The sequence below is a fragment of the Pristiophorus japonicus genome, chromosome 21 (assembly GCF_044704955.1).
Source record: "Pristiophorus japonicus isolate sPriJap1 chromosome 21, sPriJap1.hap1, whole genome shotgun sequence".
Classification (NCBI taxonomy): domain Eukaryota; kingdom Metazoa; phylum Chordata; class Chondrichthyes; family Pristiophoridae; genus Pristiophorus; species Pristiophorus japonicus.
The window spans coordinates 35995704-36020844 of record NC_091997.1 but is presented as its reverse complement, the minus strand read 5'-3'; the positions used below and the strand labels follow the sequence as shown (position 1 = coordinate 36020844).

Genomic DNA, 25141 nt, shown 5'->3' with positions numbered 1-25141 from the left:
ATGGGATCTTTTATGTTCACCTGAGAGCAGACGGGTCCTCGGTTTCGCCCCTTAGACAGTGCGGCGCTTCTTCAATACTGCCCCTCCGACAGTGCAGCACTCCCTCAGTACTGCCCCCCCGACAGTGCGGCGCTCCCTCAGTACTGCCCCTCCGACAGTGCAGCACTCCCTCAGTACTGCCCCTCCGACAGTGCAGCACTCCCTCAGTGCTGCCCCTCCAACAGTGCAGTACTCCCTCAGTACTGCCCCTCCGACAGGGCGGCACTCCCTCAGTACTGCCCCCCCCAACAGTGCGCCGTTCCCTCAGTACTGCCCCTCCGACAGTGCGGCGCTCCTTCAGTACTGCCCCTCCGACAGTGCAACGCTCCCTCAGTACTGTACTGATTTTTGTGCTCACATGCCTGGAGTGGGGCTTGAACCCACAACCTTCTGACTCCGAGGCGAGTGTGCTACCCTCTGAGCCACAGTTGACACTCTCTGTAGAGCAGGTCTGTCTGTGAGAGAGGGAATGGGGATGAAAGAGAGAGCTGGGGGAGGTGGTGGAAGAAAGAGAGAGAGAAAGAGAGAAAGGGGGAGGGAGTGTGAATTAAATGAGTGACGGGGAAGGGAGGTAAGTTAGGGGAAAGGGAGAAGGGAGTGAGTGAGTGAATAAAAGGGGAGGTGTGAAAGACAGACTTGCATTTCTATAGCGCCTTTCACGACCACCAGATGTCCCAAAGCGCTTTGCGGGCAATGATTATTGTGTGATGCAGTCACTGTTGTGGTCGGGCAGATCAAAGGGTCTCTGTGGGTTGTAATCAGGAGCTTTGTAGCAAGGCTGAGTGACCTTAGGTGGGGCTGTCACAGCCCGCTCGCCTGTTCTCAGTTTGAAGTGTTGGTTCAGAGTTGATGCAATGGCGATCAGTCCCAGCTCGTGTTTCTATCCAATCTGGGCGGCTGTGATTGAGGATCCCGCAGTTCCCAGCCTGCGGTAGAATTGAACCATCAGTTCAATGACTGGGCTCGCGGGGCTGCAGAAAGAGAGAAATCCTGCTCTGTAATCTTTCTCCCAGCTCCTGAGACCCTGCCTGAAGGGCCCAAACCCTTTACATACCTTCCCCATCCCCATCCCACCATCCCTCACCCTCACCATCCCCCATCCCCCACCTTCAACATTCACTCCCTCCACCACCGGCGCCCCCTGGCTGCAGTGTGCACCATCTACAAGATGCACTGCAGCAACTCGCCAAGGCTTCTTCGGCAACACCTCCCAAACCCGCAACCTCTACCGCCTAGAAGGACAAGGGCAGCAGGCGCATGGGAACACCGCCACCTCCACGTTCCCCTCCAAGTCACACACCATCCTGACTTGGAAATATAACGGCCGTTTCTTCATCGTCGCTGGGTCACAATCCTGGAACTCCCTCCCTAACAGCACTGTGGGAGCACCTTCACCACACGGACTGCAGCGGTTCAAGAAGGCGGCTCACCACCACCTTCTCAAGGAGCAATTAGGGGGTAGGCAATAAATGCCGGCCTTGCCAGCGACGCCCACATCCCAGAACGAATTTTAAAAAGACTATCGACTCCCCGACAACGTGCCCCCTGTGCAGCCAAGTCTGCCACAGTGCCGCGGATTGACCCTGCCTGTACCCTTCGAGGTGTCAGCATTCTCACTGTGACTCAGTGCCGTGTTGTGCAGGGACTCAGCAAACCGTGCATTGCCGGTAAGGTCACGGTGACGGTGCGAGAGACTTTAACGTCATTGAACCGATGTGAGCAGGGCTGAGCCATGTGGCCGTGTCTTCAGCAGCCTGGACTCTGGGGACTGGAAATTGGTGCCCGGGCGTGGCGCTGACATCGCTCCCCGCCATATTGGACAGGAGTTTAGCAGCTGTGCTGTGGCTTTGTGCTTCAATCTTCTGCACCCGGAGATCATGACATCATCGTTGGGACGATGATTAAAGGCCGGTTGGCTGAGGCGAGTTTGAAAACTACTTACCTTTGTTGCTGTTTCCTTCACGGGTTCCTGCATGCGATCGTTGAGCTGGTACTCTGCGTGAGTGCTGGGCCGAACAGGCGGGTCCCCGCTCCTTGGTGGTGTGGTTAGGTCCGTTTAAATGGCAGAGCCTCCAGCGATGGTCTTTCCCTTTAAGGGAGGGAAGGACCCGTTGTCCGCGGCAACGCTGCTAAGATCTCCGCGTCTTTTAGTGCTCCAAGAAGGAAGTGGAGCGTTGATTTAGCACTCCACCTCCTTCCCGGAGCGCTAAAGCCAATTTGGTGTGTACAGCTCAGGACACAGCACTGCCGGCTTTCAAACGTTACCGCCACCAAACGGGGCGAACATCAATTTCTCCCCCGAAGCTCTAGAATTCCCTCCCTAATCCTCTCCGCCTCTCGCTCTTCGTTTAAGACGCTCCTTAAAACCTTCCTCTTTGACCAAGCTTCTGGTCACCTGTCCTAATATCGCCTTATGTGGCTTGGTGTTAAATTTTGTTTGATAATCACTCCTGTGAAGCACCTTGGGACATTTTACTACATTAAAGGCGCTATATAAATACAAGCTGTTGTTGTTCTCCCCCATCCTTTAAGAAAGGATATACTTGCTTTGGAGGCAGTACAGAGAAGGTTCACTAGGTTGATTCCAGGGATGAGGGGGTTGACTTATGAGGAAAGGTTGAGTAGGTTGGGCCTATACTCATTGGAATTCAGAAGAATGAGAGGTGATCTTATCGAAACGTATAAGATTATGAGGGGGCTTGACAAGGTAGATGCAGAGAGGATGTTTCCACTGATAGGGGAGACTAGAACTAGAGGGCATGGTCTTAGAATACGGGGTGGCCCATTTAAAACTGAGATGAGGAGAAATTTCTTCTCTCAGAGGGTTGTAAATCTGTGGAATTCGCTGCCTCAGAGCTGTGGAAGCTGGGACATTGAATAAATTTAAGACAGAGATAGACAATTTCTTAAACGAAAAGGGGTTATGGGGAGCGGGCGGGGAAGTGGAGCTGAGCCCAGGGTCAGATTAGCCATGATCGTATTGAATGGCGGAGCAGGCTCGAGGGACTGTATGGCCGACTCCTGCTCCTATTTCTTATGTTCTTATTGTTTGGAGGGCGAATTGTAATATAGTGTGTTGGTGGGAATGGATTTTAAGGGATCAAGGCTGGGTTTTGTCCACTGATGGTGCAGAATCATTCTTTCAAAAGCGTATTTTTCTAAGTCCCCAAATGGCACGGAGGTTCCAATGCATGCCTCGGGGGAACAGCGATTCACTGATCACCATTGCTCAGTAATGGTCCTGCTCTCCCACTAACCTCAAACACTCACCAGAAGCTCCCCAGACATCCGCTGCTGAGCGTGGGCGGGCGGGCGATACTCTCACCCAGAAAGCCCATGCCAAAGCACGGCCCCAAACCGCCTGTGACTGAGGGGCCGGTTCTGTAACATTGGCAGTGCCACACCCTCAGTTATATTCCACTCAACCCATTGCAATCACTTGCTCACACTCCAAAAATCAATCCATCATTTTCTTGCCAAATCAAAGCCTTGGATCTTAAATATGCTGCTTTACGAGAAAGACTTGCATTTATATAGTGCCTTTTACAACTTCAGGACATTTTTGGAGTGTAGTCACTGTTGAAATGTGGGAAATGCAGCAGCCAATTTGCGCACAGCAAGCTCCCACAAACAGCAATGTGATAATGACCAGATCGTCTGTCTTAGTGATGTTGGTTGAGGGATAAATATTGGCCCAGAACACCGGGGAGAACTCCCCTGCTCTTCTTCCAATAGTGGCCGTGGGATCTTTATGTCCATCTGCAAGCAGACAGGGACCTCGGTTTAACGTCTCATTCGAATGACGGCACCTCCAATAGTGCGGCACTCCCTCAGTACTACCCCTCCGACAGTGCAGCACTCCCTCAGCACTGCGCCTCCGACAGTGTAGCACTCCCTCAGTACTGCCCCTCCGACAGTGCAGTGCTCCCTCAGTACTACCCCTTCGAAAGTGCGGCACTCCCTTGGTACTGCCCCTGCGACAGTGTGGCGCTCCCTCAGTACTGCCCCTCCGACAGTGTGGCGCTCCCTCAGTACTGCCCCTCCGACAGTGTGGCGCTCCCTCAGTACTGCCCCTCCGACAGTGCGGCACTCCCTCAGTACTGCCCCTCCGACAGTGCGGCGCTCCCTCAGTACTGCCCCTCCGACAGTGCGGTGCTCCCTCAGTACTGCCCCTCCGACAGTGCGGTGCTCCCTCAGTACTACCCCTCCGAAAGTGCGGCACTCCCTCAGTACTGCCCCTCTGACAGTGCGGCGCTCCCTCAGTACTGCCCCTGCGACACTGTGGCGTTCCCTCAGTACTGCCCCTCCGACAGTGCAGCGCTCCCTCAGTACTGCCCCTCCGACAGTGCGGCGCTCCCTCAGTACTGCCCCTCCGACAGTGCAGTGCGAGGCTCCCTCAGTACTGCCCCTCCGACAGTGCAGCACTCCCTCAGTAGTGCTCCTCCGACAGTGCAGCACTCCCTCAGTACCGCACTGGGAGTGTCAGCCTGGATTATGGGCTTGAGTCTCTGGAGTGGGATTTGAACCCACGGCCTTTATGACTTTGAGGCGAGAGAGGGAGCCATTGAGTTTGGGCTGGCACCTTCCATTCAATTCCAGATACTCCGGTGTGATTCCTTCCTGGATTCTACAATGTTCAAAGGTGCAAAGTATCATGTTCGGAACAGAATTTATATAAATTATTATAAAAATCTAATATATTTACACTGCGAGTACTGGCGTGCTGAGTTTGCTGGGACCCTGGCTGGCGGTTGTGGGTTGACGGGTGAAATACGGAACAGTGGGTCAGTGAGCTTGGCTCTGGGATGTCGCAAATAGTGATGGTGTATTTACCACCCCCTCCTCCTCCCCTCCGCGTCCCCTCCACCTCCCCTCCCCTCTCTTCCTCTTCCGCTCCCTCCTCCTCTCCCCCGTCCCTCTCCTCTCCCCTCCCCCTCCCTCCTCCCCATCCTCTCCCCCTCCCCCTCTCTCATCCCCCCTCCTGCCTCCCCTCCCCCTCCCTCCCCGCCTCCCCCCCCCACACCCGGGGGTTCTGGGTGTGAGCCGTCCATGCCCTTGTTTGGGGTGCTGTGCGCTGTCCTGTGCCGCTGGAGGCTGACGCTGACTGTCCCCACCCCCCCCCCACCCCCGGGCTATGTTCTCCCCACCTCCCCCCCCCGCCCCCAGGGCCATGCTCCCTCTTCTCCCCCCAGGGCCATTGCCCCCCTGCCGCCCCCCTGGGCCATGCTACCTCCCTCCCTGCCCCCCCAGGGCTATGCCCCCCCGCACCCAAACCCCCCCCAGGGCCATGCGCCCCCCCCCTCCAGGGCCCAGAGCCGTGCCCGTGTTCGGTGCGCTGCGCGCTGGCCCGTGCCACTGGAGGCTAATGCTGACTGTTCCCCGCCCGCAGAGACCGAGGATTACTGGGAGCTGGAGCACCCGGAGAGCAGTCACATCCCGTGTCACTCTTACGACAAGAAATGCATCGCCAAGCACCTGGCCCGGATTCGGGAGAAAACTCACAATAATGGCAGGTCTAAGAACAACCACATCCGTGATGACCCACGCATAATGGTGAGTTTGGCAAAAAAAATACTTGCATTTCAACAGCGCCTGTCACGACCTAAGGACATCCCAAAGCGTTTTACAGCCAATGAAGTACGATTGAAGTGTAGCTTTGAGCTGGGAGGGTTTAGCGGTGAGATTATCGCCACACTAGTACTCCGCCGTGTGGGAGCTTGCTGTGCACAAAGTGCCTGCCACATTTCCCACATTACAACAGTATTTCATTGGTTGTAAAGCGGTATGTAACGTCCTGTATAAATACAAGACCTTTCTCTTCTTTGTTAATGAGCTCAGTAGATGAGGACTGGTGTCTATGCGGCCATGTCTGGATTATCCCCAGTATGACAATGTCTGGATTATCCCCAGTGTGACCATGTCTGGATTGCCCCCAGTCTGACCCGTATCTGGATTACCCCCAGTCTGACAGTGTCTGGGTTACCCCCAGTGTGACCGTATCTGTATTACCCCCAGTGTGACAGTGTCTGGATTACCCCCAGTGTGACAGTGTCTGGATTACCCCCAGTGTGACCGTATCTGGATTACCCCCAGTGTGACAGTGTCTGGATTACCCCAGTGTGACCGTATCTGGATTACCCCCAGTCTGACCATGTCTGGATTACTCCCAGTGTGACCATGTCTGGATTACCACCAGTGTGACCGTATCTGGATTACCCCCAGTGTGACCGTATCTGGATTACCCCCAGTGTGACCGTATCTGGATTACCCCCAGTGTGACCGTATCTGGATTACCCCCAGTGTGACCGTATCTGGATTACCCCAGTGTGACCATGTCTGGATTACCACCAGTGTGACCGTATCTGGATTACCCCCAGTGTGACCGTATCTGGATTACCCCAGTGTGACCGTGTCTGGATTACCCCCAGTGTGACCATGTCTGGATTACCCCCAGTGAGACCGTATCTGTATTACACCCAGTGTGACCGTATCTGGATTACCCCAGTGTGACCATGTCTGGATTACCCCCAGTGTGACCATATCTGGATTACCCCCAGTGTGACCGTATCTGGATTACCCCAGTGTGACCGTGTCTGGATTATGCCCAGTGTGACCATGTCTGGATTATCCCCAGTGTGACCGTATCTGGATTACCCCAGTGTGACCATGTCTGGATTACCACCAGTGTGACCGTATCTGGATTACCCCCAGTGTGACCATATCTGGATTACCCCCAGTGTGAGCATATCTGGATTACCCCCAGTGTGACCATATCTGGATTCCCCCCAGTGTGACCGTATCTGGATTACCCCCAGTGTGACCATGTCTGGTTTACCCCTAGTATGACCATATCTGGATTACCCCCAGTGTGACCGTATCTTGATTACCCCCAGTGTGACCGTATCTGGATTACCCCCAGTGTGATCATGTCTGGATTACCCCCAGTGTGACCATATCTGGATTACCCCCAGTGTGACCATATCTGGATTACCCCCAGTGTGACCGTATCTGGATTACCCCCAGTGTGACCATGTCTGGATTACCCCCAGTGTGACCGTATCTGGATTACCCCCAGTGTGACCGTATCTGGAGTACCCCAGTGTGACCATATCTGGATTACCCCCAGTGTGACCGTATCTGGATTACCCCCAGTGTGACCATGTCTGGATTACCACCAGTGTGACCGTATCTGGATTACCCCCAGTGTGATCATGTCTGGATTACCCCCAGTGTGACCATATCTGGATTACCCCCAGTGTGACCATATCTGGATTACCCTCAGTGTGACCGTATCTGGATTACCCCCAGTGTGACAGTGTCTGGATCACCCCCAGTCTGACCATGTCTGGATTACCCCCAGTGTGACCATGCCTGGATTACCCCCAGTGTGACCGTATCTGGATTACCCCCAGCGTGACAGTGTCTGGATTACCCCAGTCTGACCATGTCTGGATTACCCCCAGTCTGACCATGTCTGGATTACACCCAGTGTGACCATATCTGGATTACCCCCAGTGTGACCGTATCTGGATTACCCCAGTGTGACCATGTCTTGATTACCATTAGTGTGACCATATCTGGATTACCCCCAGTGTGACCGTATCTGGATTACCCCAGTGTGACCATGTCTGGATTACCACCAGTGTGACCGTATCTGGATTACCCCAGTATGACCATGTCTTGATTACCACCAGTGTGACCATATCTGGATTACCCCAGTGTGACCCTTTCTGGATTACCCCCAGTGTGACCGTATCTGTATTACCCCCAGTGTGACCGTATCTGGATTACCCCAGTGTGACCATGTCTGGAATACCACCAGTGTGACCGTATCTGGATTACCCCCAGTGTGACCATATCTGGATTACCCCAGTGTGACCATATCTGGATTACCCCCAGTGTGACCATATCTGGATTCCCCCCAGTGTGACCGTATCTGGATTACCCCCAGTGTGACCATGTCTGGATTACCCCCAGTGTGACCATATCTGGATTACCTCCAGTGTGACCGTATCTTGATTACCCCCAGTGTGACTATGTCTGGATTACCCCCAGTGTGACCATATCTGGATCACCCCCAGTGTGACCATATCTGGATTACCCCCAGTGTGACCGTATCTGGATTACCCCCAGTGTGACCATGTCTGGATTACCCCCAGTGTGACCGTATCTGGATTACCCCCAGTGTGACCGTATCTGGAGTACCCCAGTGTGACCATATCTGGATTACCCCCAGTGTGACCGTATCTGGATTACCCCCAGTGTGACCATGTCTGGATTACCACCAGTGTGACCGTATCTGGATTACCCCCAGTGTGATCATGTCTGGATTACCCCCAGTGTGACCATATCTGGATTACCCCCAGTGTGACCATATCTGGATTACCCCCAGTGTGACCGTATCTGGATTACCCCCAGTGTGACCATGTCTGGATTACCCCCAGTGTGACCGTATCTGGATTACCCCCAGTGTGACCATATCTGGAGTACCCCAGTGTGACCGTATCTGGATTACGCCCAGTGTGACCGTATCTGGATTAACCCCAGTGTGACCATGTCTGGATTACCAATAGTGTGACCGTATCTGGATTACCCCCAGTGTGACCATGTCTGGATTACCACCAGTGTGACCGTATCTGGATCACCCCCAGTGTGACCGTATATGGATTACCCCCAGTGTGACCGTATCTGCATTACCCCCAGTGTGACCGTATCTGGATTACCCCCAGTGTGACCATATCTGGATTGCCCCCAGTGTGACCATATCTGGATCACCCCCAGTGTGACCATATCTGGATTACCCCCAGTGTGACCGTTTCTGGATTACCCCCAGTGTGACAGTGTCTGGAACACCCCCAGTCTGACCATGTCTGGATTACCCCCAGTGTGACCGTATCTGGATTACCCCAGTGTGACCGTGTCTGGATTACCCCCAGTGTGACCATGTCTGGATTACCCCCAGTGTGACCGTATCTGTATTACCCGCAGTGTGACCGTATCTGGATTACTCCAGTGTGACCATGTCTGGATTACCACCAGTGTGACCATATCTGGATTACCCCCAGTGTGACCGTATCTGGATTACCCCAGTGTGACCATGTCTGGATTACCACCAGTGTGACCGTATCTGGATTACCCCCAGTGTGACCATATCTGGATTACCCTCAGTGTGACCGTATCTGGATTACCCCCAGTGTGACAGTGTCTGGATCACCCCCAGTCTGACCATGTCTGGATTACCCCCAGTGTGACCATGCCTGGATTACCCCCAGTGTGACCGTATCTGGATTACCCCCAGCGTGACAGTGTCTGGATTACCCCAGTCTGACCATGTCTGGATTACCCCCAGTCTGACCATGTCTGGATTACACCCAGTGTGACCATATCTGGATTACCCCCAGTGTGACCGTATCTGGATTACCCCAGTGTGACCATGTCTTGATTACCATTAGTGTGACCATATCTGGATTACCCCCAGTGTGACCGTATCTGGATTACCCCAGTGTGACCATGTCTGGATTACCACCAGTGTGACCGTATCTGGATTACCCCAGTATGACCATGTCTTGATTACCACCAGTGTGACCATATCTGGATTACCCCAGTGTGACCCTTTCTGGATTACCCCCAGTGTGACCGTATCTGTATTACCCCCAGTGTGACCGTATCTGGATTACCCCAGTGTGACCATGTCTGGAATACCACCAGTGTGACCGTATCTGGATTACCCCCAGTGTGACCATATCTGGATTACCCCAGTGTGACCATATCTGGATTACCCCCAGTGTGACCATATCTGGATTCCCCCCAGTGTGACCGTATCTGGATTACCCCCAGTGTGACCATGTCTGGATTACCCCCAGTGTGACCATATCTGGATTACCCCCAGTGTGACCGTATCTTGATTACCCCCAGTGTGACTATGTCTGGATTACCCCCAGTGTGACCATATCTGGATCACCCCCAGTGTGACCATATCTGGATTACCCCCAGTGTGACCGTATCTGGATTACCCCCAGTGTGACCGTATCTGGATTACCCCCAGTGTGACCATGTCTGGATTACCCCCAGTGTGACCGTATCTGGATTACCCCCAGTGTGACCATATCTGGAGTACCCCAGTGTGACCGTATCTGGATTACGCCCAGTGTGACCGTATCTGGATTAACCCCAGTGTGACCATGTCTGGATTACCAATAGTGTGACCGTATCTGGATTACCCCCAGTGTGACCATGTCTGGATTACCACCAGTGTGACCGTATCTGGATTACCCCCAGTGTGACCGTATATGGATTACCCCCAGTGTGACCGTATCTGCATTACCCCCAGTGTGACCATGTCTGGATTACCCCCAGTGAGACCGTATCTGTATTACACCCAGTGTGACCGTATCTGGATTACCCCAGTGTGACCATGTCTGGATTACCCCCAGTGTGACCATATCTGGATTACCCCCAGTGTGACCGTATCTGGATTACCCCAGTGTGACCGTGTCTGGATTATGCCCAGTGTGACCATGTCTGGATTATCCCCAGTGTGACCGTATCTGGATTACCCCAGTGTGACCATGTCTGGATTACCACCAGTATGACCATGTCTTGATTACCCCCAGTGTGACCGTATCTGGATTACCCCAGTGTGACCGTGTCTGGATTATGCCCAGTGTGACCATGTCTGGATTATCCCCAGTGTGACCGTATCTGGATTACCCCAGTGTGACCATGTCTGGATTACCACCAGTGTGACCGTATCTGGATTACCCCCAGTGTGACCATATCTGGATTACCCCCAGTGTGAGCATATCTGGATTACCCCCAGTGTGACCATATCTGGATTCCCCCCAGTGTGACCGTATCTGGATTACCCCCAGTGTGACCATGTCTGGTTTACCCCTAGTATGACCATATCTGGATTACCCCCAGTGTGACCGTATCTTGATTACCCCCAGTGTGACCGTATCTGGATTACCCCCAGTGTGATCATGTCTGGATTACCCCCAGTGTGACCATATCTGGATTACCCCCAGTGTGACCATATCTGGATTACCCCCAGTGTGACCGTATCTGGATTACCCCCAGTGTGACCATGTCTGGATTACCCCCAGTGTGACCGTATCTGGATTACCCCCAGTGTGACCGTATCTGGAGTACCCCAGTGTGACCATATCTGGATTACCCCCAGTGTGACCGTATCTGGATTACCCCCAGTGTGACCATGTCTGGATTACCACCAGTGTGACCGTATCTGGATTACCCCCAGTGTGATCATGTCTGGATTACCCCCAGTGTGACCATATCTGGATTACCCCCAGTGTGACCATATCTGGATTACCCTCAGTGTGACCGTATCTGGATTACCCCCAGTGTGACAGTGTCTGGATCACCCCCAGTCTGACCATGTCTGGATTACCCCCAGTGTGACCATGCCTGGATTACCCCCAGTGTGACCGTATCTGGATTACCCCCAGCGTGACAGTGTCTGGATTACCCCAGTCTGACCATGTCTGGATTACCCCCAGTCTGACCATGTCTGGATTACACCCAGTGTGACCATATCTGGATTACCCCCAGTGTGACCGTATCTGGATTACCCCAGTGTGACCATGTCTTGATTACCATTAGTGTGACCATATCTGGATTACCCCCAGTGTGACCGTATCTGGATTACCCCAGTGTGACCATGTCTGGATTACCACCAGTGTGACCGTATCTGGATTACCCCAGTATGACCATGTCTTGATTACCACCAGTGTGACCATATCTGGATTACCCCAGTGTGACCCTTTCTGGATTACCCCCAGTGTGACCGTATCTGTATTACCCCCAGTGTGACCGTATCTGGATTACCCCAGTGTGACCATGTCTGGAATACCACCAGTGTGACCGTATCTGGATTACCCCCAGTGTGACCATATCTGGATTACCCCAGTGTGACCATATCTGGATTACCCCCAGTGTGACCATATCTGGATTCCCCCCAGTGTGACCGTATCTGGATTACCCCCAGTGTGACCATGTCTGGATTACCCCCAGTGTGACCATATCTGGATTACCTCCAGTGTGACCGTATCTTGATTACCCCCAGTGTGACTATGTCTGGATTACCCCCAGTGTGACCATATCTGGATCACCCCCAGTGTGACCATATCTGGATTACCCCCAGTGTGACCGTATCTGGATTACCCCCAGTGTGACCATGTCTGGATTACCCCCAGTGTGACCGTATCTGGATTACCCCCAGTGTGACCGTATCTGGAGTACCCCAGTGTGACCATATCTGGATTACCCCCAGTGTGACCGTATCTGGATTACCCCCAGTGTGACCATGTCTGGATTACCACCAGTGTGACCGTATCTGGATTACCCCCAGTGTGATCATGTCTGGATTACCCCCAGTGTGACCATATCTGGATTACCCCCAGTGTGACCATATCTGGATTACCCCCAGTGTGACCGTATCTGGATTACCCCCAGTGTGACCATGTCTGGATTACCCCCAGTGTGACCGTATCTGGATTACCCCCAGTGTGACCATATCTGGAGTACCCCAGTGTGACCGTATCTGGATTACGCCCAGTGTGACCGTATCTGGATTAACCCCAGTGTGACCATGTCTGGATTACCAATAGTGTGACCGTATCTGGATTACCCCCAGTGTGACCATGTCTGGATTACCACCAGTGTGACCGTATCTGGATCACCCCCAGTGTGACCGTATATGGATTACCCCCAGTGTGACCGTATCTGCATTACCCCCAGTGTGACCGTATCTGGATTACCCCCAGTGTGACCATATCTGGATTGCCCCCAGTGTGACCATATCTGGATCACCCCCAGTGTGACCATATCTGGATTACCCCCAGTGTGACCGTTTCTGGATTACCCCCAGTGTGACAGTGTCTGGAACACCCCCAGTCTGACCATGTCTGGATTACCCCCAGTGTGACCGTATCTGGATTACCCCAGTGTGACCGTGTCTGGATTACCCCCAGTGTGACCATGTCTGGATTACCCCCAGTGTGACCGTATCTGTATTACCCGCAGTGTGACCGTATCTGGATTACTCCAGTGTGACCATGTCTGGATTACCACCAGTGTGACCATATCTGGATTACCCCCAGTGTGACCGTATCTGGATTACCCCAGTGTGACCATGTCTGGATTACCACCAGTGTGACCGTATCTGGATTACCCCCAGTGTGACCATATCTGGATTACCCTCAGTGTGACCGTATCTGGATTACCCCCAGTGTGACAGTGTCTGGATCACCCCCAGTCTGACCATGTCTGGATTACCCCCAGTGTGACCATGCCTGGATTACCCCCAGTGTGACCGTATCTGGATTACCCCCAGCGTGACAGTGTCTGGATTACCCCAGTCTGACCATGTCTGGATTACCCCCAGTCTGACCATGTCTGGATTACACCCAGTGTGACCATATCTGGATTACCCCCAGTGTGACCGTATCTGGATTACCCCAGTGTGACCATGTCTTGATTACCATTAGTGTGACCATATCTGGATTACCCCCAGTGTGACCGTATCTGGATTACCCCAGTGTGACCATGTCTGGATTACCACCAGTGTGACCGTATCTGGATTACCCCAGTATGACCATGTCTTGATTACCACCAGTGTGACCATATCTGGATTACCCCAGTGTGACCCTTTCTGGATTACCCCCAGTGTGACCGTATCTGTATTACCCCCAGTGTGACCGTATCTGGATTACCCCAGTGTGACCATGTCTGGAATACCACCAGTGTGACCGTATCTGGATTACCCCCAGTGTGACCATATCTGGATTACCCCAGTGTGACCATATCTGGATTACCCCCAGTGTGACCATATCTGGATTCCCCCCAGTGTGACCGTATCTGGATTACCCCCAGTGTGACCATGTCTGGATTACCCCCAGTGTGACCATATCTGGATTACCCCCAGTGTGACCGTATCTTGATTACCCCCAGTGTGACTATGTCTGGATTACCCCCAGTGTGACCATATCTGGATCACCCCCAGTGTGACCATATCTGGATTACCCCCAGTGTGACCGTATCTGGATTACCCCCAGTGTGACCGTATCTGGATTACCCCCAGTGTGACCATGTCTGGATTACCCCCAGTGTGACCGTATCTGGATTACCCCCAGTGTGACCATATCTGGAGTACCCCAGTGTGACCGTATCTGGATTACGCCCAGTGTGACCGTATCTGGATTAACCCCAGTGTGACCATGTCTGGATTACCAATAGTGTGACCGTATCTGGATTACCCCCAGTGTGACCATGTCTGGATTACCACCAGTGTGACCGTATCTGGATTACCCCCAGTGTGACCGTATATGGATTACCCCCAGTGTGACCGTATCTGCATTACCCCCAGTGTGACCGTATCTGGATTACCCCCAGTGTGACCATATCTGGATTGCCCCCAGTGTGACCATATCTGGATCACCCCCAGTGTGACCATATCTGGATTACCCCCAGTGTGACCGTTTCTGGATTACCCCCAGTGTGACAGTGTCTGGAACACCCCCAGTCTGACCATGTCTGGATTACCCCCAGTGTGACCGTATCTGGATTACCCCAGTGTGACCGTGTCTGGATTACCCCCAGTGTGACCATGTCTGGATTACCCCCAGTGTGACCGTATCTGTATTACCCGCAGTGTGACCGTATCTGGATTACTCCAGTGTGACCATATCTGGATTACCCCCAGTGTGACCATATCTGGATTACCCCCAGTGTGACCGTATCTGGATTACCCCAGTGTGACCATGTCTGGATTACCACCAGTGTGACCGTATCTGGATTACCCCCAGTGTGACCATATCTGGATTACCCCCAGTGTGACCGTATCTGGATTACCCCCAGTGTGACCGTATCTGGATTACCCCCAGTGTGACCATGTCTGGATTACCCCCAGTGTGACCATATCTGGATTACCACCAGTGTGACCGTATCTGGATTACCCCCAGTGTGACTATGTCTGGATTACCCCCAGTGTGACCGTATCTGGATTACCCCCAGTGTGATCATGTCTGGATTACCCCCAGTGTGACCATATCTGGATTACCCCCAGTGTGACCATATCTGGATTACCCCCAGTGTGACCGTATCTGGATTACCCCCAGTGTGACCATGTCTGGATTACCCCAGTGTGACCGTATCTGGATTACCCCCAGTGTGACCGTATCTGGAGTACCCCAGTGTGACCGTATCTGGATTACCCCCAGTGTGACCGTATCTGTATTACCCGCAGTGTGACCGTATCTGGATTACTCCAGTGTGACCATGTCTGGATTACCACCAGTGTGACCATATCTGGATTACCCCCAGTGTGACCGTATCTGGATTACCCCAGTGTGACCATGTCTGGATTACCACCAGTGTGACCGTATCTGGATTACCCCCAGTGTGACCATATCTGGATTACCCTCAGTGTGACCGTATCTGGATTACCCCCAGTGTGACAGTGTCTGGATCACCCCCAGTCTGACCATGTCTGGATTACCCCCAGTGTGACCATGCCTGGATTACCCCCAGTGTGACCGTATCTGGATTACCCCCAGCGTGACAGTGTCTGGATTACCCCAGTCTGACCATGTCTGGATTACCCCCAGTCTGACCATGTCTGGATTACACCCAGTGTGACCATATCTGGATTACCCCCAGTGTGACCGTATCTGGATTACCCCAGTGTGACCATGTCTTGATTACCATTAGTGTGACCATATCTGGATTACCCCCAGTGTGACCGTATCTGGATTACCCCAGTGTGACCATGTCTGGATTACCACCAGTGTGACCGTATCTGGATTACCCCAGTATGACCATGTCTTGATTACCACCAGTGTGACCATATCTGGATTACCCCAGTGTGACCCTTTCTGGATTACCCCCAGTGTGACCGTATCTGTATTACCCCCAGTGTGACCGTATCTGGATTACCCCAGTGTGACCATGTCTGGAATACCACCAGTGTGACCGTATCTGGATTACCCCCAGTGTGACCATATCTGGATTACCCCAGTGTGACCATATCTGGATTACCCCCAGTGTGACCATATCTGGATTCCCCCCAGTGTGACCGTATCTGGATTACCCCCAGTGTGACCATGTCTGGATTACCCCCAGTGTGACCATATCTGGATTACCCCCAGTGTGACCGTATCTTGATTACCCCCAGTGTGACTATGTCTGGATTACCCCCAGTGTGACCATATCTGGATCACCCCCAGTGTGACCATATCTGGATTACCCCCAGTGTGACCGTATCTGGATTACCCCCAGTGTGACCATGTCTGGATTACCCCCAGTGTGACCGTATCTGGATTACCCCCAGTGTGACCGTATCTGGAGTACCCCAGTGTGACCATATCTGGATTACCCCCAGTGTGACCGTATCTGGATTACCCCCAGTGTAACCATGTCTGGATTACCACCAGTGTGACCGTATCTGGATTACCCCCAGTGTGATCATGTCTGGATTACCCCCAGTGTGACCATATCTGGATTACCCCCAGTGTGACCATATCTGGATTACCCCCAGTGTGACCGTATCTGGATTACCCCCAGTGTGACCATGTCTGGATTACCCGCAGTGTGACCGTATCTGGATTACCCCCAGTGTGACCATATCTGGAGTACCCCAGTGTGACCGTATCTGGATTACGCCCAGTGTGACCGTATCTGGATTAACCCCAGTGTGACCATGTCTGGATTACCAATAGTGTGACCGTATCTGGATTACCCCCAGTGTGACCATGTCTGGATTACCACCAGTGTGACCGTATCTGGATTACCCCCAGTGTGACCGTATATGGATTACCCCCAGTGTGACCGTATCTGCATTACCCCCAGTGTGACCGTATCTGGATTACCCCCAGTGTGACCATATCTGGATTGCCCCCAGTGTGACCATATCTGGATCACCCCCAGTGTGACCATATCTGGATTACCCCCAGTGTGACCGTTTCTGGATTACCCCCAGTGTGACAGTGTCTGGAACACCCCCAGTCTGACCATGTCTGGATTACCCCCAGTGTGACCGTATCTGGATTACCCCAGTGTGACCGTGTCTGGATTACCCCCAGTGTGACCATGTCTGGATTACCCCCAGTGTGACCGTATCTGTATTACCCGCAGTGTGACCGTATCTGGATTACTCCAGTGTGACCATGTCTGGATTACCACCAGTGTGACCATATCTGGATTACCCCCAGTGTGACCGTATCTGGATTACCCCAGTGTGACCATGTCTGGATTACCACCAGTGTGACCGTATCTGGATTACCCCCAGTGTGACCATATCTGGATTACCCCCAGTGTGACCGTATCTGGATTACCCCCAGTGTGACCGTATCTGGATTACCCCCAGTGTGACCATGTCTGGATTACCCCCAGTGTGACCATATCTGGATTACCACCAGTGTGACCGTATCTGGATTACCCCCAGTGTGACTATGTCTGGATTACCCCCAGTGTGACCGTATCTGGATTACCCCCAGTGTGATCATGTCTGGATTACCCCCAGTGTGACCATATCTGGATTACCCCCAGTGTGACCATATCTGGATTACCCCCAGTGTGACCGTATCTGGATTACCCCCAGTGTGACCATGTCTGGATTACCCCAGTGTGACCGTATCTGGATTACCCCCAGTGTGACCGTATCTGGAGTACCCCAGTGTGACCGTATCTGGATTACCCCCAGTGTGACCGTATCTGGATTACCCCCAGTGTGACCATGTGTGGATTACCACCAGTGTGACCGTATCTGGATTACCCCCAGTGTGACCATGTCTGGATTACCCCCAGTGTGACCATGTCTGGATTACCCCCAGTGTGACCGTATCTGGATTACCCCCAGTGTGACCGTATCTGGAGTACCCCAGTGTGACCGTATCTGGATTACCCCCAGTGTGACAGTATCTGGATTACCCCCAGTGTGACCATATCTGGATTACCCCCAGTGTGACCTTAGCTGGATTACCCCCAGTGTGACCATATCTGGATTACCCCCAGTGTGACCGTATCTGGATTACCCGCAATGTGACCGTATCTGGATTACCCCCAGTGTGACCGTATCTGGATTACCCCCGTGTGACAGTGTCTGGATCAACCCCAGTCTGACCATGTCTGGATTACCCCCAGTGTGACCATGTCTGGATTACCCCCAGTGTGACCATATCTGGATGATCCCCAGTGTGACCGTATCTGGATTACCCCCAGTGTGACAGTGTCTGGATTACCCCAGTGTGACCATGTCTGGATTACCCCCAGTCTGACCATGTCTGGATTACACCCAGTGTGACCATATCTGGATTACCCCCAGTGCGACCATGTCTGGATTACCCCCAGTGTGACCGTATCTAGATTACCCCCAGTGTGACCGTATCTGGAGTACCCCAATGTGACCGTATCTGGATTACTCCCAGTGTGACTGTATCTGGATTACCCCCAGTGTGACCGTATCTGGATTGCCCCCAGTGTGACCATATCTGTATTACCCCCAGTGTGACTGTATCTGGATTACCCCCAGTGTGACCGTATCTGGATTACCCCAGTGTGACCATGTCAGGATTACCACCAGTGTGACCATATCTGGATTACCCCCAGTGTGACCATGTCTGGATTACCCCCAGTGTGACCGTATATGGATTACCCCCAGTGTGCCCGTATCTGGAGTACCCCAGTGTGACCGTATCTGTATTACCCCCAGTGTGACCGTATCTGGATTACCCCCAGTGTGACCATATCTGGATTACCCCCAGTGTGACCGTATCTGGATTACCCCCAGTGTGACCATGTCTGGATTACCACCAGTGTGACCGTATCTGGATTACCCCCAGTGTGACTGTATGTGGATTACCCCCAGTGTGACCATATCTGGATTATCCCCAGTGTGACCGTAACTGGATTACCCCCAGTGTGACCATATCTGGATTACCCCCAGTGTGACCGTATCTGGATTACCCCCAGTGTGACAGTGTCTGGATTACCCCAGTCTGACCATGTCTGGATTACCCCCACTCTGACCATGTCTGGATTACACCCAGTGTGACCATATCTGGATTACCCCCAGTGTGACCGTATCTGGATTACCCCAGTGTGACCATGTCTTGATTACCACCAGTGTGACCATATCTGGATTACCCCCAGTGTGACCGTATCTGGATTACTCCCAGTGTGACCATATCTGGATTACCCGCAGTGTGACCCTTTCTGGATTACCCCCAGTGTGACCGTATCTGTATTACCCCCAGTGTGACCGTATCTGGATTACCCCAGTGTGACCATGTCTGGATTACCACCAGTGTGACCGTATCTGGAATTACCCCCAGTGTGACCATATCTGGATTACCCCCAGTGTGACCATATCTGGATTCCCCCCAGTGTGACCGTATCTGGATTACCCCCAGTGTGACCATGTCTGGATTACCCCCAGTGTGACCATATCTGGATTACCCCCAGTGTGACCGTATCTTGATTACCCCCAGTGTGACTATGTCTGGATTACCCCCAGTGTGACCGTATCTGGATTACCCCCAGTGTGACCATATCTGGAGTACCCCAGTGTGACCGTATCTGGATTACCCCCAGTGTGACCGTATCTGGATTACCCCCAGTGTGACCATGTCTGGATTACCACCAGTGTGACCGTATCTGGATTACCCCCAGTGTGACTATGTCTGGATTACCCCCAGTGTGACCGTATCTGGATTACCCCCAGTGTGATCATGTCTGGATTACCCCCAGTGTGACCATATCTGGATTACCCCCAGTGTGACCATATCTGGATTACCCCCAGTGTGACCGTATCTGGATTACCCCCAGTGTGACCATGTCTGGATTACCCCCAGTGTGACCGTATCTGGATTACCCCCAGTGTGACCATATCTGGAGTACCCCAGTGTGACCGTATCTGGATTACCCCCAGTGTGACCGTATCTGGATTACCCCCAGTGTGACCATGTCTGGATTACCACCAGTGTGACCGTATCTGGATTACACCCAGTGTGACCATGTCTGGATTACCACCAGTGTGACCGTATCTGGATTACCCCCAGTGTGCCCATGTCTGGATTACCACCAGTGTGACCGTATCTGGATTACCCCCAGTGTGACTGTATATGGATTACCCCCAGTGTGACCATATCTGGATTACCCCCAGTGTGACCGTATCTGGATTACCCCCAGTGTGACAGTGTCTGGATCACCCCCAGTCTGACCATGTCTGGATTACCCCCAGTGTGACCATGCCTGGATAACCCCCAGTGTGACCATGTCTTGATTACCCCTAGTGTGTCCGTATCTGGATTACCCCAGTGTGACCATGTCTGGATTACCACCAGTGTGACCGTATCTGGATTACCCCCAGTGTGACCATATCTGGATTACCCCCAGTGTGACCGTATCTGGATTACCCCCAGTGTGACCATATCTGGAGTACCCCAGTGTGACCATATCTGGATTACCCCCAGTGTGACCGTATCTGGATTACTCCCAGTGTGACCATATCTGCATTACTCGAAGTGTGACCCTTTCTGGATTACCCCCAGTGTGACCGTATCTGTATTACCCCTAGTGTGTCCGTATCTGGATTACCCCAGTGTGACCATGTCTGGATTACCACCAGTGTGACCGTATCTGGATTACCCCCAGTGTGACCATATCTGGATTACCCCCAGTGTGACCATATCTGGATTCCCCCCAGTGTGACCATATCTGGATTCCCCCCAGTGTGACCGTATCTGGATTACCCCCAGTGTGACCATATCTGGATTACCCCCAGTGTGACCATATCTGGATTACCCCCAGTGTGACCGTATCTGTATTACCCCTAGTGTGACCGTATCTGGATTACCCCAGTGTGACCATGTCTGGATTACCACCAGTGTGACCGTATCTGGATTACCCCCAGTGTGACCATGTCTGGATTACCACCAGTGTGACCGTATCTGGATTACCCCCAGTGTGACCATGTCTGGATTACCACCAGTGTGACCGTATCTGGATTACACCCAGTGTGACTGTATATGGATTACCCCCAGTGTGACCATATCTGGATTACCCCCAGTGTGACCGTATCTGGATTACCCCCAGTGTGACCATATCTGGATTACCCTCAGTGTGACCGTATCTGGATTACCCCCAGTGTGACAGTGTCTGGATCACCCCCAGTCTGACCATGTCTGGATTACCCCCAGTGTGACCATGCCTGGATTACCCCCAGTGTGACCATATCTGGATTACGCCCAGTGTGACCGTATCTAGATTACCCCCAGTGTGACCATGTCTGGATTACCCCAGTGTGACCGTATCTGGATTATCCCCAGTGTGACCGTATCTGGAGTACCCCAGTGTGACCGTATCTGGATTACCCCCAGTGTGACCGTATCTGGATTACCCCCAGTGTGACCATGTGTGGATTACCACCAGTGTGACCGTATCTGGATTACCCCCAGTGTGACCATGTCTGGATTACCCCCAGTGTGACCATGTCTGGATTACCCCCAGTGTGACCGTATCTGGATTACCCCCAGTGTGACCGTATCTGGAGTACCCCAGTGTGACCGTATCTGGATTACCCCCAGTGTGACAGTATCTGGATTACCCCCAGTGTGACCATATCTGGATTACCCCCAGTGTGACCTTAGCTGGATTACCCCCAGTGTGACCATATCTGGATTACCCCCAGTGTGACCGTATCTGGATTACCCGCAATGTGACCGTATCTGGATTACCCCCAGTGTGACCGTATCTGGATTACCCCCGTGTGACAGTGTCTGGATCAACCCCAGTCTGACCATGTCTGGATTACCCCCAGTGTGACCATGTCTGGATTACCCCCAGTGTGACCATATCTGGATGATCCCCAGTGTGACCGTATCTGGATTACCCCCAGTGTGACAGTGTCTGGATTACCCCAGTGTGACCATGTCTGGATTACCCCCAGTCTGACCATGTCTGGATTACACCCAGTGTGACCATATCTGGATTACCCCCAGTGCGACCATGTCTGGATTACCCCCAGTGTGACCGTATCTAGATTACCCCCAGTGTGACCGTATCTGGAGTACCCCAATGTGACCGTATCTGGATTACTCCCAGTGTGACTGTATCTGGATTACCCCCAGTGTGACCGTATCTGGATTGCCCCCAGTGTGACCATATCTGTATTACCCCCAGTGTGACTGTATCTGGATTACCCCCAGTGTGACCGTATCTGGATTACCCCAGTGTGACCATGTCAGGATTACCACCAGTGTGACCATATCTGGATTACCCCCAGTGTGACCATGTCTGGATTACCCCCAGTGTGACCGTATATGGATTACCCCCAGTGTGCCCGTATCTGGAGTACCCCAGTGTGACCGTATCTGTATTACCCCCAGTGTGACCGTATCTGGATTACCCCCAGTGTGACCATATCTGGATTACCCCCAGTGTGACCGTATCTGGATTACCCCCAGTGTGACCATGTCTGGATTACCACCAGTGTGACCGTATCTGGATTACCCCCAGTGTGACTGTATGTGGATTACCCCCAGTGTGACCATATCTGGATTATCCCCAGTGTGACCGTAACTGGATTACCCCCAGTGTGACCATATCTGGATTACCCCCAGTGTGACCGTATCTGGATTACCCCCAGTGTGACAGTGTCTGGATTACCCCAGTCTGACCATGTCTGGATTACCCCCACTCTGACCATGTCTGGATTACACCCAGTGTGACCATATCTGGATTACCCCCAGTGTGACCGTATCTGGATTACCCCAGTGTGACCATGTCTTGATTACCACCAGTGTGACCATATCTGGATTACCCCCAGTGTGACCGTATCTGGATTACTCCCAGTGTGACCATATCTGGATTACCCGCAGTGTGACCCTTTCTGGATTACCCCCAGTGTGACCGTATCTGTATTACCCCCAGTGTGACCGTATCTGGATTACCCCAGTGTGACCATGTCTGGATTACCACCAGTGTGACCGTATCTGGAATTACCCCCAGTGTGACCATATCTGGATTACCCCCAGTGTGACCATATCTGGATTCCCCCCAGTGTGACCGTATCTGGATTACCCCCAGTGTGACCATGTCTGGATTACCCCCAGTGTGACCATATCTGGATTACCCCCAGTGTGACCGTATCTTGATTACCCCCAGTGTGACTATGTCTGGATTACCCCCAGTGTGACCGTATCTGGATTACCCCCAGTGTGACCATATCTGGAGTACCCCAGTGTGACCGTATCTGGATTACCCCCAGTGTGACCGTATCTGGATTACCCCCAGTGTGACCATGTCTGGATTACCACCAGTGTGACCGTATCTGGATTACCCCCAGTGTGACTATGTCTGGATTACCCCCAGTGTGACCGTATCTGGATTACCCCCAGTGTGACCATGTCTGGATTACCCCCAGTGTGACCATATCTGGATTACCCCCAGTGTGACCATATCTGGATTACCCCCAGTGTGACCGTATCTGGATTACCCCCAGTGTGACCATGTCTGGATTACCCCCAGTGTGACCGTATCTGGATTACCCCCAGTGTGACCATATCTGGAGTACCCCAGTGTGACCGTATCTGGATTACCCCCAGTGTGACCGTATCTGGATTACCCCCAGTGTGACCATGTCTGGATTACCACCAGTGTGACCGTATCTGGATTACACCCAGTGTGACCATGTCTGGATTACCACCAGTGTGACCGTATCTGGATTACCCCCCAGTGTGCCCATGTCTGGATTACCACCAGTGTGACCGTATCTGGATTACCCCCAGTGTGACTGTATATGGATTACCCCCAGTGTGACCATATCTGGATTACCCCCAGTGTGACCGTATCTGGATTACCCCCAGTGTGACCATATCTGGATTACCCTCAGTGTGACCGTATCTGGATTACCCCCAGTGTGACAGTGTCTGGATCACCCCCAGTCTGACCATGTCTGGATTACCCCCAGTGTGACCATGCCTGGATAACCCCCAGTGTGACCATGTCTTGATTACCATCAGTGTGACCATATCTGGATTACCCCCAGTGTGACCGTATCTGGATTACTCCCAGTGTGACCATATCTGCATTACTCGAAGTGTGACCCTTTCTGGATTACCCCCAGTGTGACCGTATCTGTATTACCCCTAGTGTGTCCGTATCTGGATTACCCCAGTGTGACCATGTCTGGATTACCACCAGTGTGACCGTATCTGGATTACCCCCAGTGTGACCATATCTGGATTACCCCCAGTGTGACCATATCTGGATTCCCCCCAGTGTGACCATATCTGGATTCCCCCCAGTGTGACCGTATCTGGATTACCCCCAGTGTGACCATATCTGGATTACCCCCAGTGTGACCATATCTGGATTACCCCCAGTGTGACCGTATCTGTATTACCCCTAGTGTGACCGTATCTGGATTACCCCAGTGTGACCATGTCTGGATTACCACCAGTGTGACCGTATCTGGATTACCCCCAGTGTGACCATGTCTGGATTACCACCAGTGTGACCGTATCTGGATTACCCCCAGTGTGACCATGTCTGGATTACCACCAGTGTGACCGTATCTGGATTACACCCAGTGTGACTGTATATGGATTACCCCCAGTGTGACCATATCTGGATTACCCCCAGTGTGACCGTATCTGGATTACCCCCAGTGTGACCATATCTGGATTACCCTCAGTGTGACCGTATCTGGATTACCCCCAGTGTGACAGTGTCTGGATCACCCCCAGTCTGACCATGTCTGGATTACCCCCAGTGTGACCATGCCTGGATTACCCCCAGTGTGACCATATCTGGATTACGCCCAGTGTGACCGTATCTAGATTACCCCCAGTGTGACAGTGTCTGGATTACCCCAGTCTGACCATGTCTGGATTACCCCCAGTCTGACCATGTCTTGATTACCATCAGTGTGACCATATCTGGATTACCCCCAGTGTGACCGTATCTGGATTACTCCCAGTGTGACCATATCTGGATTACTCGCAGTGTGACCCTTTCTGGATTACCCCAAGTGTGACCGTATCTGGATTACCCCCAGTGTGACAGTGTCTGGATCACCCCCAGT

At 52.6% G+C, this 25141-nt stretch overlaps 1 protein-coding gene across 1 annotated transcript in view; it reads left to right on the top strand.

The window, feature by feature from the left end:
• LOC139233942 (insulin-like growth factor-binding protein 4) overlaps positions 1–25141 on the top strand; it is a 73600-nt gene that overhangs the window by 33758 nt on the left and 14701 nt on the right. Inside the window, exon 2 of the mRNA XM_070864626.1 lies at positions 5429–5592. Within this exon, the coding sequence (XP_070720727.1) occupies positions 5429–5592 (164 nt within the window). The remainder of the gene's footprint in view (positions 1–5428; positions 5593–25141) is intronic.